Below are 13,308 nucleotides of genomic sequence, written 5' to 3' on the forward strand. Positions count from 1 at the left end.
GGAAATACCAAAGTTAAAAATATCATGTGAAAAATCTACTGAAGGTATTTACTGTTGAATGGTGTGATTTGTGCAAATTATAGCTTAAGGAAACCTTTTCATATTTGTGGCAAAAATGATTGCCAGTTATTTACCTACAGATGTTGTCAAGTTTAAGAGCAGAAAATTTAGCAACTGAGAAAGAAAAATGAAAATGTAATTTTGTCTCCCCAGAATATCCTTTTGTTAGCTTTTCCCACAATCAAGGTATAACTAGGTATTATTTTTTTTTCTTTCCTGTGTTTTGCGTAGATCCAAACCAGCAAGTAACACATTGGAGTTGCTTTGGCGGTACATATTAATCATTTACCTAAGTACATGGTAACTTAGGGCCCTCTTTGAGAAGAGTTAAGAAAAAAGTATTTTGTATTGAAGAGATTCTATTTATGATTTCACTTTACCTGCTTAGTTGATTGATTCAGAATTAGAGGGCTCTTAAGAGGTCATTTAATTTCAACCTCCTCATTGTTACAGATGAGGAAACTGAGGCCTAGGGAGATGAAATGAAGTGCCCTGGCTCACAAAGTCAGTGAAGTTAAAGAGCTAAAATGTGAACCCTGGTCTTCTGACTCCAAACCCAATGTCCTTTCTGCATGTTCCCACCAAACAATACTTTATTATTTATATATCCTAAAGACTACTGTGGATCACCATAGAGATACAAATAAAGTTAGGTCACAAAAATCAATGGCAATGACATAAAATGGAGGAAATGTGACTAGACAACTATTCGTGTGGGGAAAAATTCAGCATTTAAATGAACTGTAAGTCATTAATGTCACAAGATAGGCAAAGACAAATAAAAAAATAATGTGATTTTAGGCTGCATCCATAGAATATAGTATACTTTGCCCTGGTCAAACTTCATCTATTAGTTTTATATTCAATTGTGGAAAGGTAATGACAATACTCTTGGCATTGGAGGGAGTTCAGAGAAGAGCAACTATCACGATGAAGGTAACTCTAAATCATGCAATAGAGGAATGGGATGAACGAAATAACTAAGAAACGGACAAGTTAGTGAACTCTAAGCATCTTGAGTGCTGTTAAACAGAAGAAAATTTAGATTTATTCTACTTAACCCCTTAGGACAAAACAGAAGCAATGGATAGAAACTGCAGAGAGGATTCCAAGTTATGTGCTTGGTTAGACAAGGCATTAGGAGGAACTCCTAATGCAACTGTTACTTGATGTTTAGGGTGTGTATAAAACTCAGGAAAGAAAAAAAATAAATCATAAATAGTTATACAACTATTTGTAGAAAAGAAAGGATTAAATTGTCGTGATTTTTTCGGCTACCAAATTTATGTGATAAAATTTGATAATAACTAGAAGTAAGCAATTTATAATCATTTTGCCACAAATATGAAAAGATTTCCTTACTGGATTCAATATAAAGGAAAAAATCTTTAGGGAAATAAATAAGCATTTATGATATATATTAATAAAATTTATATATAATTTCATATATTATATAGATTACATGTTTTTTTATAAATTATATACATTAATGTAATTTATTACTTTTATTCAGGCACTACGCTAAGAACTTTACAAATAAAACAATCCTGGGAGGTAGATATTAATATTTTCCCCATTTAACAGTTGAGGAAAATGAGGCAGATAGATGCTAAGAGATATGCCCAAAGTTGTTCATCTAATAAGTACCTGAGACAATATTTGACCCCAGGTCTCCTATCCATTTAGCTGCCTTAGGGAATGCCCTACAACTAGACGCACCAAAGGACCCACACGTAAAACATATTTATAGCAGCTCTTTTTTGTTCTAACAAAGAACTGGAAATTAAGAGGATGTTCATTAATTGGGGAATGTTTGAACCTTGTAGACAAAGGTAATGGAACATTATTGTGCCTTAAAAAATGCCAAAAGGGAAGGTTTCAGAGAAAAGTAGAAAAACATATAAACTGATGCAGAAAGAAGTGAGTAGAACAAGGAGAAAATTTTATCTAGAAAATGCAACTGCAAAGAAAAACTTTGTAAAATGTAAGGCTGTTGATTAATGCAATCATCAACCCTGGTTTCTGAGAACTGATAATGCAGCATGTTTACCTCTTCCAGGTAGAGAAGCAGTTGATTTGAAGAGTAGGTTGATATATTCACTTTCAGACATGGCCGGTGTACTGATTTCTTTCGCTTTATTGTACTTGCCTGTTTTAAGGGAGGATGTTTTTGTTTTTAGTTGGGATTAGAGGTGGAATTTAGGGGAGAAAGGACTAGGAATGGGGACACCAAAGAAAAAGAAAAAAAATGTGTCTAATGCTAGTCATTTCTAGGGAGAGGGTGGAGGGGGATAGGGGAGCAAAAGAGGGAGATGAAAGAAAAATACATAATAACTTTATCATATATTTAAAAGGAATATCAAGTTGTACATAACAGAATTGCAGTTTCATGTGCAATCATCTTTATAAAAATCATACTATATTATGGAAATGCTTGTTTTACTCCATTAATCAAAATTTTTTTTGAAAGAAAAAAAGGCTTATACACTATAGAATTTAGACCGCTATTTATGGACTGAAAATTAAACAAATAAAGCATTTGTGAATGTTAAGGGGAAAAAATAGGAGGGTAATTTTAGTAATTTCTAAAATACACAGAAGAGGACAGAAGTCCAGAAGGAGAGTCAATCAAGACAGCTTTAAAGCTAACACCTTGAATTTGTACATCATAAAAAAAAAATAAAAGTTACTTGTAATAGAAATTCATGGTTTTACACACATTTCTCTTTTTCTACTCTTCTGTTTATATAGAACTGATTGTGTTTGATGAGGTTTGTCAGTTATGAAAATTGAAAACAAAAACCAAAATTTAAATTAAATTTTTAATTGTGGAATGACTTGCATCTGTAGGTAGTGAGGCCTTCAAGAAGCAATGAAATGACCATTTGTCAGGACATTATAAAGAAGTCTAATCATTCAGGTATATGTTGGATTAAATGACCTCTGAAATCCTTGGCTACTATAAGACCTTTTGATTTTATTACCTCCCTAACATTCACTCCTTTGTTTAAACTTTGTTATGAAATACAGATGTACAAAGTTCACCTTCCTTCCAAGTCCTTCCTTCCCACCCCCCTTCCCAGCTCCTCCAGTCAGCAGGTGCCTCCTGGGCAGATCTGTTCCTGATTCATTTACATATCACTGAAGTAGATATCATAATGGGAGGCACATGGGAGGCACTCTAGAAAGAGGTAATTGACTCAACTTCTGAGCTAGGAGGTAGCATGGTGCATGGACAGCGATATGAAAGCATTTATTCTGCACCAATGGAAAATTTAAAAATATCACAATTTTCAGGTGAAACTATTTCTCCTATTGTATATGCTGTCAGCAATTCTTTCCTAAGAGCTCTAGAAGGAGAGGAAGTTGCAATGCCCCAGAATAAAAATAAAACTTGTCATAATATATTTAGCAAATAATAATGCAAACCATCAGCAGAAGGAGGTGGAAAAGTTCTAAGACAATAAATCTATTCACTGACTTGATATTTATGAGACTTTATAAGTAACTAAGAAAGAGTCAATAGATGGCATGTACAGAATTGAAATGTTGGGTTAAATAGACATAGCTTTAAAAAAAAACAGTTCATCAACCACCGCTAAGCCCAAGCTTCTTCCAGCTTTTGCTATGGCAGAGGTCACAGGACCCTTTTATAGGGGAGGGAACTGAGAAAGGTCAAATTATTTGCCCAGAATGACATACCTTTAAGTGTCTGAGACTGGATTTGAATTCAGGTTCTTGACTCCAGGTTCAGTGCTCTATCCACTACACCATTTTGATTGAAATCTATGTCAATTATAATTTTGATCAAGTAGTATCTGATTCAAAAATGGTCAATAAATTTATTAATTTTAAAATCTTATGTTTAATTGATTTGTCACCTCATTGAACTGAAAGTAACCTATTAAAAATGTGCAAATTCCTTCCAAGAACATAAAATTTTGCAGAGAAAAAGCCAAATTTCCCCTTCATATTGTACCATATACTTCAGAAAAGCTTAATCCTTATTTATTATAGAAGCACAAAATCCCACAGCTGGAAGAGGATCTTAGATATCTGGTCAAATTTTAGCCTATTTGAAGCATGACTTTCCTCCTTACACATCATTTATCTAGCTTCTGCTTAAAGACCTCCAGTAAGAGGGAATTCAATAGCTTTACACCCTGCTGTTCATTTTATTTTACACCTCTAATTGTTATAATGATTTTTTTTTTATGCTGAGTTTCCACCTTTTAATCCTGTCCTCCCAGGACTGTTCCTTGTTTGAAGGACAACAGTCCTTTAAATAGCTAAAGAAAGCTACTTCATTCCCCTTCATCTTCTTCAGGTTGGACATCCCTCATTCCTTTCATTTTTCTACTTAAAGACCTAGTAGTCTACCAGGAACCACACCAGAGTTGGAGTTGGAAGAACTCACTCCCACAGCCCTGAGACCTTGCTTGGACTAGGCATCCAACCTTTCTTAGCCTCAGTCTTTTTATCTGCCAAAAGGTGAGAGCTGTATATACCCCCCCACCATTTATTCTGCAGAGATGTTGTAAGCAAAGAACTTTATTGAGTTACAAACTGTAATCAATTCTTTTTATGGCACTTTTTTCCTCCAAAAAAAACTGTAGCTTTGGCCCTTGTGCAATTTGATGTCATGAAACCATATTTTTGGCTATATCCAAGTCTTGAATGCTACCATTCATTCTCAAAGTGCTTTACCACTTGTAGCCATTCAACAGAATTCAATTCAGCAATCTTTGGAACCTCATTGTTTATTCCTCGTGCAATCACGGGGATTGTGTTGAATTGGGTTACAGACTTGTAAACCACGATATTAACAGTGAAGTGTTTAGTTCTCTGGTACTCATTGGGAATTTCAAAGCAACATTTACTCTGAGTCTCAAGATTCCTTTTCAGTGAAACCAAAAAGCAATCATGACCTTGAACCACATGTGCTCTGAATGTAAAAGGCATTTGGAAATATTCAGAATGAGAAGAAAAAGATCTCAAAGATATGGCTCTGTGGAGAATATCTTACCTACACCTGATAAGTATATATTTCAGATCCATTAAACTTGGCCTTGGATTTTATCTTCAAGGGAACTATTGTTCATTGTGGTGTTACGTGCAGGGCTATAGAGCTTGGCTCTTGTTAAGTGAAGACATCTCTTAGTTAGAAAAGTTTTCACCTGAGTGCTAATGAGCTCTTGCTCAGAGAGGGGTGTGCACTGTTCTGAAGCCCTCAGAAACTCAGGGCTCCTCTTGACTTATCTACCTCTGTATTTACCTGCCATACTTGTTCCCCTTCCCACCAATTGTGGAGTCTTATAGCTCACCTGACTCTTGTTCCACAAGTGGCAGCATTCAAGCCAGTTCCTGGCTCCCTGTTGGCTGAGATGTAAATGGCCCTATTTCTGGATTGGTTTCCCATAACTACTGGTTAGCCCCTCCACCTGGGCTCTTTAAAGGGCAGCAGCAACAAGAAAAGCACTCCACTTCTAGCTGGAGCTCTGACTCATTCCTCCTATTTCTCGTGGGGGTTGAGGCTGTGCTTCTAACTACCTGATGTCTTCCAGTGAGCCAGAAGCTAATCCTAGCACCCATGCAGCCAAGAAGACAGGAAGCCAGAGTGTGCTGAGACCTCCGTGTAGTATTTTGCTTGCCAGTCCTAACAAAGTTCTGGCTACTTCCGCTTCAATGAAGGGAGAACACCCTCTAATGCAGCCAGTGGATGACGCTACTGAGGAGACCCTGCCAATTTTTCAGCACTCAAGTGAGGTTATAGTACAGGGCCAGGAACCCTCTCTTTCCCAGGTGGCAGCTAGTCCTGCTGCTGTATTAAGCTTGGCCTTCAGTGCCAAAAATATTGTAACCAGTAGACAGGTTCAGGCTGTAGATGTAACCCAAGCAGCCATCCAGAGTGGGTTGGATATGATCAAAGCAATGTCTGCCATCAATACTGAAACATTCTTGAATGACAGATTTGACCAGATGATCCTGAAAAGTACAGATAATATGTTGAAGCGATCTGAAGAAGAGGATGGTGATCCTCTGCCCATGACAGATGATGAGTTGGCTGAGATTGCTGTCTCCCTAGAGGGATGGAAAATACCTTTGCTCCAAGAGCAAAGAAAAAGACAACATTACTTTGTGAGTCTGGGATCCCTGCCCCCCCACCTCCACCAGCAAGCCGTTCAATACTCCCAGGTTAAACTGGGGCAGATCAAGCAGAGTTCCCTGGAGATTCACCTGCAGCTTTCTCAGATCATCAGTATAATTAACAATGTTAAACAGAAAGGTGCTCTATGGAAAGAAGAGAAACTTCACCAAATATGGGCTAAGTGGCACCAAACAGTACCTGGAAATAATGAGCTAGATGCTGGGCAGAGGGAGTCCCGTGTCCTTATCCTGTTTATACAGCTCCTCCAGCACCTTTTGGACATCATTTCACTGCTTTTGTCTAACATACAAGGTCTTAATGATAACATTGAGACAAAGATAAAACAGATGCTCCAATGTGTTGAAGACCTTGAGGCTACTCTTGTTGCGGCACATTCCTTTCAGGACCTTTCTTGCAGGTTCATGACCCTGGTCCATGAGGAGAGCAAGAAGATCCTAGACTTCTTAGATCAAATACATGACTATCTGGCCAAGAACACACCCCTTACTTGGATCGTGGGACCCTTTGTGCCATCTAGCCAAGGTTCCCAAAAGGCTGAGGAAACATCAGAGATGATTAAAGACTAGAATTATCCAGGCTCAATGGAACAGAGAGGTTAGAATGTAAGAGAGCTTCCATATCTTCTCATTTGGTGCACACTACAACCCAGTAGGGTAGATAGGAGAGGAAACTGAAGCTGAGAAGTTGTTTAGGGTCGTTCAGCTAGTAAGCACCAGAGGATGGTTTTGGGGATCCTCATAACACCCCGGTGAAGTTAAATGCATTATGGTCCCTCTCTTACAGAAAAGCAAACTTAGGTGGGGGTGTGATTTAAGAGGTCACTTCTAGTAAGTGTCTAAGGCATAGCTTAGACTTAGAGCTTTCTGAATCCAAGTCTAGAATTTGATGCTACCTAGCTAGCTACATGACCTTACTAATGCTTTCCTCCAACCTACCATTATATTAAGAATATTTACTGGAAAGCTAATTTTTTTTTTAATCTTTAAAGGTTGCCTCTAGACTAATTTGTTTTTACTTTCTCTCCTAGATTTCCAGAAACCAGATGTTCAGAATTCCTTTTTTGTTAGTGTTTCTCTTGCTGAGACCCAGGAGAGACAAGCAACCCTGTAACTGAGCTGACTCTAGTGAACTGGGATGTCCAGAAGAAAACCAAGACTATCTCCCTATCTTAATAGGATAACAATCATGTTCTGTTACACTGGGCCTGGTGACAAGAGCCTAAACCATCAGTATAATCTACCCAGGATGTTAGTAATATCCTTGAATTAGTTTTTTTGTTTGTTTGTTTGCATTTCTCCTCAGTGGAAAAGATAACTTGTTTTCTCTGTTAAATTTTAATTGCAGCTTAAAAATTACTTTAAAAATTATAATGAAATGTTCTTATCTCCTTCACTATTAAAATTATATTTTTAAGCTGGGGAGAGGGACAGAAAGGGACCTGAACCCAGCTGTTTAGGTTTCCTGTTCCTCTCCTCCAACCCTCTTCCCAGGACTCATAAGGTCCCTAGCCTTCCACCTCCTACAACTTACTGGCCCCACTAATAATGGGAGAAAGAAAATTGTTCTGGATATGAATGGAAGAACTTTCCCCCTTTTCAGAACACTTCCAATATTCACGAAGGAATCCAGGTTAGTGGGTCATTACTTGGAGCTGAATTGGGAGCACCTGCAAATGAGATGAATGGATAAGGGTTTCAGTTTGACTGGGCCTCCACCCTGTCCTCAGGTAAATAAAGTAATCTGGTTATCAACTTTCCAAAAAGCATAGGAGATGTTACTACTTTGTCACTACACTTAAAAAAGAAAACCACCAGCACCTCCAGCTGCTCAAAGTTGGTGCGGTCCAGCAATCCAAAGCCCCATTTTCTTGCCTTAATGGATGAATTAGGTCCCAATTCCTTTGAAACTCCCACTTCCACCAGGTATTAAGCTTACTGTGAGAGAGAGTCAGTTCTTGAGGAAGTGACTCCAACATTCACAATATGGAAATCACATAGCCAACTTTACATGTTAGCTCTCTTGTTCTCAGTCATTCCTATACAGCCTGAGTTAATGCTTTCACTGTTGGTAGGCCAAGAAAGCCAATGGGGTTTGCTGGAGCAGTTGCTGAGATTTTTAGAAAAACACTGAGACAAAAAGCAACAGCACATGTTTCAGCTGTAAATTAGGAGATTGGTGGTATTAGGGGTGGGGAGGCAGTGGACGTGGTCATTGGTGAGGCCAGAGTCTATTGGGGGTCATCTTAATTTGTTTTCCCTTATGAACTTGGGCGTTACTTTCAAGCTTTCTCTTCCACCCAACCCACATTTATGATGACCCCCTCATTAGAGGGCATGTTCTCACTAAGAGTCCCTTATATCGAAGAAATAATAGGTCTAAACCCTTCTTCCTCTCCACTCAACTCCCAGCCTTCCACCCTCACTCCCTCCATCCCCCCTCCCCCACCACACACACACATATGCATGCACATAATCTTTGTTATGAAAGAGACTGGGGAATCAGTCATTCACCCTGAGCAAGGCTTAGTTGCCATAGATGAATTATCAATTTTCAAAAAATTTAAACATAATAGAAATATTTGGCACTAAAACCAACCTAAACCAAGTTTACCCTTTCTTCTCTGATTGAGAGAGAACTTCAGGTTCATACTGGTACCTGTCTGGTCTATCCTTGGTCTCCTTTGCTGGATTGTTCTGTGTACCCCACTCTCAACTGTGAATATCCCCAAAGGTTCTATTCTAAGCTTTCTTCTATCCCTCTCACTTGGTCCTCTCACTAGCTCTGGCAGGGTCAGTTCACCTCTATGCAAATGATTCCCATAGCTACATGTCAAACTCCAATTCCTCATCAGCAACTGTATGCTGCATATGTCAAAATAGATGCTCTAGCAGCGGTAGGGAACCACATGTGACCTTCTAGGTCCTTGGGTGTGTGTGCAGCCTTTTGACTGAGTCCATGTGTTGCAGAACAAATCCTTTTATTAAGGGGGTTTATTCTGTGAAGTTTGGATTCAGTCAAAAGGCTATACTTGAGGACCTAGGCCGCAGGTTCCACACCCTTGCTCTAGTAGCATATTCAGAACTGAACTCATTGTATTCCCCTAAAAAACCCAGTCCTTTTTGGACCTTCCCTATTCTGTCAAGTGTCCAATCATCCTTCCACACATCTGGATTCCCAATCTCAGAGTCATCCATGACTCCTCACTCTGCCTTATCTCACATAAAATAAGACTTCCCAGTTGATTGTTCCTTCCTCCACCACCATTTTCGCAGTCATTCCTTCTTTCTCATCAACATGGTTGACTCTCTAGTTCCAGTCCTCTTGCCTGACCACTTGCAATAGCTTTCTAATGGGTCTCTCTGATTCAGGTCTCTCTCTTTTCAGCTCATCTTCCACACAAAGCTGCCAAAGTGATTTTTCTGAAGTACAAATCTAACCATGCAACTTCCCTGATTGAGAAATTTCAGTGGCTCCCTACTTTCTCTAGTGACTAGACTCACATAAAAAGTCCTCTGTTTGGCATCTTAAAACCTGTCACCCCTGGCTCCAACCTACTTTTCCAGTTTTGTTATACTTTACTCCTCTGAATCCACTCTATGGTACAGTCAGAATTACCTTCTTACTGGCCCTCATGGGGGATACTCCATCTCCCCCTGCCTTTTCAAAGGCTATTCTTCCTCCCTGGAATGCTCTGCCTCAGCACATTTGGGGCACAGATAAATTCCTACGGAAGTGAAAAACTAGTTTCATCCAAATTTCATCTCAAACATCACCTTCTACATGAGGCCTTTCTCTGGTCCTCCCAGTCACTAGCACCAGCTCCTAAAATCACCTTGTATGTATTTTATATTTTATACACACACACTCGTGTATATATGATGCTTGCCTCAATAATAAAAATAGTTACAGCATTTATGTAGCACTTTAAGATTTGCAAAAAATCTTTGCAGATATCTCATTTGGTCCTCACAACTCTGGGTAGTAGGTGCTTCAGTTATCCCTATTTTACAGTTGAGAACAATGAGGTAGACAGTGGTTAAGTGACTCATCCAAGGGTCACAGTCTTAATACATGTATCTGAGGTTGGATTTGGACTCAAGTGTCCCTGACTCCAAGTCTAGCACTGTGCCATCTAGCTATCTCTAATAATAGAAAGTATTCCTTCTACGTATTAAGTATTATTAATTATTATACTTATAAATAATAATATAATTAAATATTAAGATACTTAATAAGTACTTGCTGATTGATTGAATCTGTAAATCTGAAGCTCAGTCTATATAGTTCATTGACTTCTTTTATAAACTGGAAAGCATTCTGATTATATGAATGCAAGCTTATTATTAAAACTCGCATTATCATTATTAGAAATTGACCCAATTCTATACAATTCTTCCTGTGACCTGGGGTTGGTGTCACTTTTTAAAATAAATCCCCAGCATCGGCTTATACTTAGCATATAGACAAATATTTAGTATTTGTCCCATTCTCATAAGCCAAGTATATAAAATGGGGGAAATCCCATCTTAAGCTTTCCAGGGAATTTGGAATCTAGATAAATGGATATTTGCTAAAGAATAAATTTATTATTCTAAAGACGTAAGGAGGGGAGAAATTATGAAATATCACCTTCATGCCAAAAAAAAAGGATAAAATCATCTTATTATTTATAAATACATTTTCTATACCTACCAGAGTCTAAGCAAAAAGGCAAAGTTATTTATGAAACTTTGATTAGTCCAAACAAGCTGACAAAATGCAGGCAAGCAGAATAATATTTTTTCATCTCCTAAATTACCAGTTGTGGATATCATTTTGTTTATGATACAGCAGTTATACACAAATCCTTTTGCCATATCTATAAGGAAGAAGGAATTATTATTCATCTTGTGATATGGGGGTACTTCCTTTTCAAAAATATCAGGTTCACATTATTTTACAGGTATAATATTGGACTTATATTTTTAAAAAAAAAGGTATTTTGATTCAAATCCAGCCTCTCATACTAGCTCGGTGACCATGGTTAAATAAGTCACTTAAGCCCAGCCTCAGTTTATCTATTTTGTTGTTCAGTCATTTTTTTAGTCATGTCCAATTCTTTACGACCCTATTTGGGGTTTTGTTGGCAAAGATACTGACATGGTTTGCTATTTCCTTCTCCAACTCATTTTACAGGTAAAGACACTGAGGCAAATAGGATTAAGTGACTTACCCAAGTCACACAGCTAGAAAGCAGTTGAGGTCAGATTTGAACTCATGAAAATGAATCTTCCTGATTTCAGGCCCAGGACTCTATCCACTGAGCTATGTAGCTGCCTCATCATCTATAAAGTAGGTTTAATAATCCCTATGGTATCTACTTAGAACTGTTATGAGGTTCAAGTGAGATGTATCAGGTGCATCAAAACCCTTCAATTGTGTTATTAGTATAAGTGATGTAAGAATCAGCGAACTGGAAAAAGACCTTCGAATCATCTCATCTGACCCTTGGATGCTACAGATGTAGAAAGTGAAACCCAATGAAGCTTAGATGACTTGCCCAGGATCACCATTACTGACATTAAACAAGTATTTTTGGCCAGCAAGAAACAGAAGTAAATGAAGTCTGTGCTGGTTAGCTGTTAACCAGAAAACAACAAACAGCCCATTATGCTGCTGCTCTGAGGCCAATTCAGTACAGGTCTTCACATCTTCCTGTGCCCTGAAATGCAAACATATTGAAATACTCCATTGTGTCCTTTCTCACCCTTTTTTCCCCCCAATCATCAAAGAAAAGATTTTCCTACAAAAAGAACTGGCAAATTCTGTGGAAATAAAATCAGTTTTTTTTTTTTGGCCAGGGTGTTCTGCCACTTTTCAGTAAACAAGATTGTTTTTCACTGGGGGGAAAAAGCCTTATAAAAAAAATTCTGTGTCAGGGCTGGATTAAGAAAAAAAAACAAAACCCACCAAACTTGAGCTTTCCAACAGCGAAGGAAACTGAAGGTTGAAGGTCGCTCTCTGGTTGCTGTGACACAGAGGCTGCCTTCCAGCCAAATACTGTACAGTGTTCAAAGTCACAAAGAGAACTTGGAGAGGGAAAGAGGCTGGAGGTGGGGAGGATAAGGCAGGGGACAAAAGGCTTAGAACGGGACCATGGTAATGAAAAAAAAAATAAAACACCACAGAGTAATGAAAACTGTTAGGCAGTAGGACTGTGGTGATTTTTCTCTTCATTTATCTATCAGCTATGAAATACCTATAATAATAATAACAACACCTCTTAGAGGTGTTATTATTTTTAATTTAATGAGCTTGAAAAGCTTATTAAAGCTTACACCTGCAGTAAGACTTTTGGGACATCTGTCAGAGTGCCACCAGGTTGTAAGTCTCCTTACGACACTGCTAGGAGATAAAGTATAAGGAAAGAATGAAATAAGCTTTTATCAAGCAGCTTCTCTATGCCAGGCAGAATGCTAAACACTTTAAAAATATTATTTTCTTTGATCTTCCATAACAAGGCTATGAGGGGGCCACTGTTATTATCCTTATTTTCTATTTGAGATAACTGAAGCAGACAGAAGTCTTTGAAAGAAGACTTTGCCCAGGGTCCTAACAACTTGTAAATGTATGAGATCAAATCTGAACTCAGATCTTCCTGACTCCTGGCCATACTCTTATCTGTTGTGTCCCCTAATTGTCTCTGTATGAAAAAATAAAAGCATTATTATTCCCATTTTAAAGATCATACTATCACAGACATCACAGGATCATAGCTGTAGAACTGGAAGGGACCACGGAGATCATGTAGTTGGACTCCTTCATTTTACAGGGGGGTGACTTACCCAAGGTCACACAGGTAGTAAGTGACAGAGCACCTGCATTCAAATCCTGTGTTTTTACACTTTCCAGCATGAGAGGAAATCACAGGAAAAGAAAGGGACACTTAACAGAGTGGCCAAAAAAAAAAAAAAAGACCTATCCCAAGGCCAACCAAGAAACAGGATTGTACTAGTTGAAAAACCGACTGTTTGTTTTTGTTTTTTTTTCCTACCCCTCTTTTCAAGTTAGCCAAGACTTTCTCAACACCAGCAGTCATA

At 38.3% G+C, this 13,308-nt stretch overlaps 2 protein-coding genes across 2 annotated transcripts in view; one reads left to right on the forward strand and one right to left on the reverse strand.

The window, feature by feature from the left end:
• GPM6A (glycoprotein M6A) overlaps nucleotides 1-13,308 on the reverse strand; it is a 526,020-nt gene that overhangs the window by 467,387 nt on the left and 45,325 nt on the right. The gene's annotated exons all lie outside the window — the stretch shown is intronic.
• On the forward strand, nucleotides 5,484-7,604 carry LOC140514224 (perilipin-3-like). The gene is made up of 2 exons (XM_072624340.1): nucleotides 5,484-6,831; nucleotides 7,257-7,604. The coding sequence occupies exon 1, from the start codon at nucleotides 5,614-5,616 to the stop codon at nucleotides 6,793-6,795; it is 1,182 nt and encodes a 393-aa protein (XP_072480441.1). The 5' UTR covers nucleotides 5,484-5,613; the 3' UTR covers nucleotides 6,796-6,831; nucleotides 7,257-7,604.

Source organism: Notamacropus eugenii, chromosome 7 (assembly GCF_028372415.1).
Source record: "Notamacropus eugenii isolate mMacEug1 chromosome 7, mMacEug1.pri_v2, whole genome shotgun sequence".
NCBI lineage: Eukaryota > Metazoa > Chordata > Mammalia > Diprotodontia > Macropodidae > Notamacropus > Notamacropus eugenii.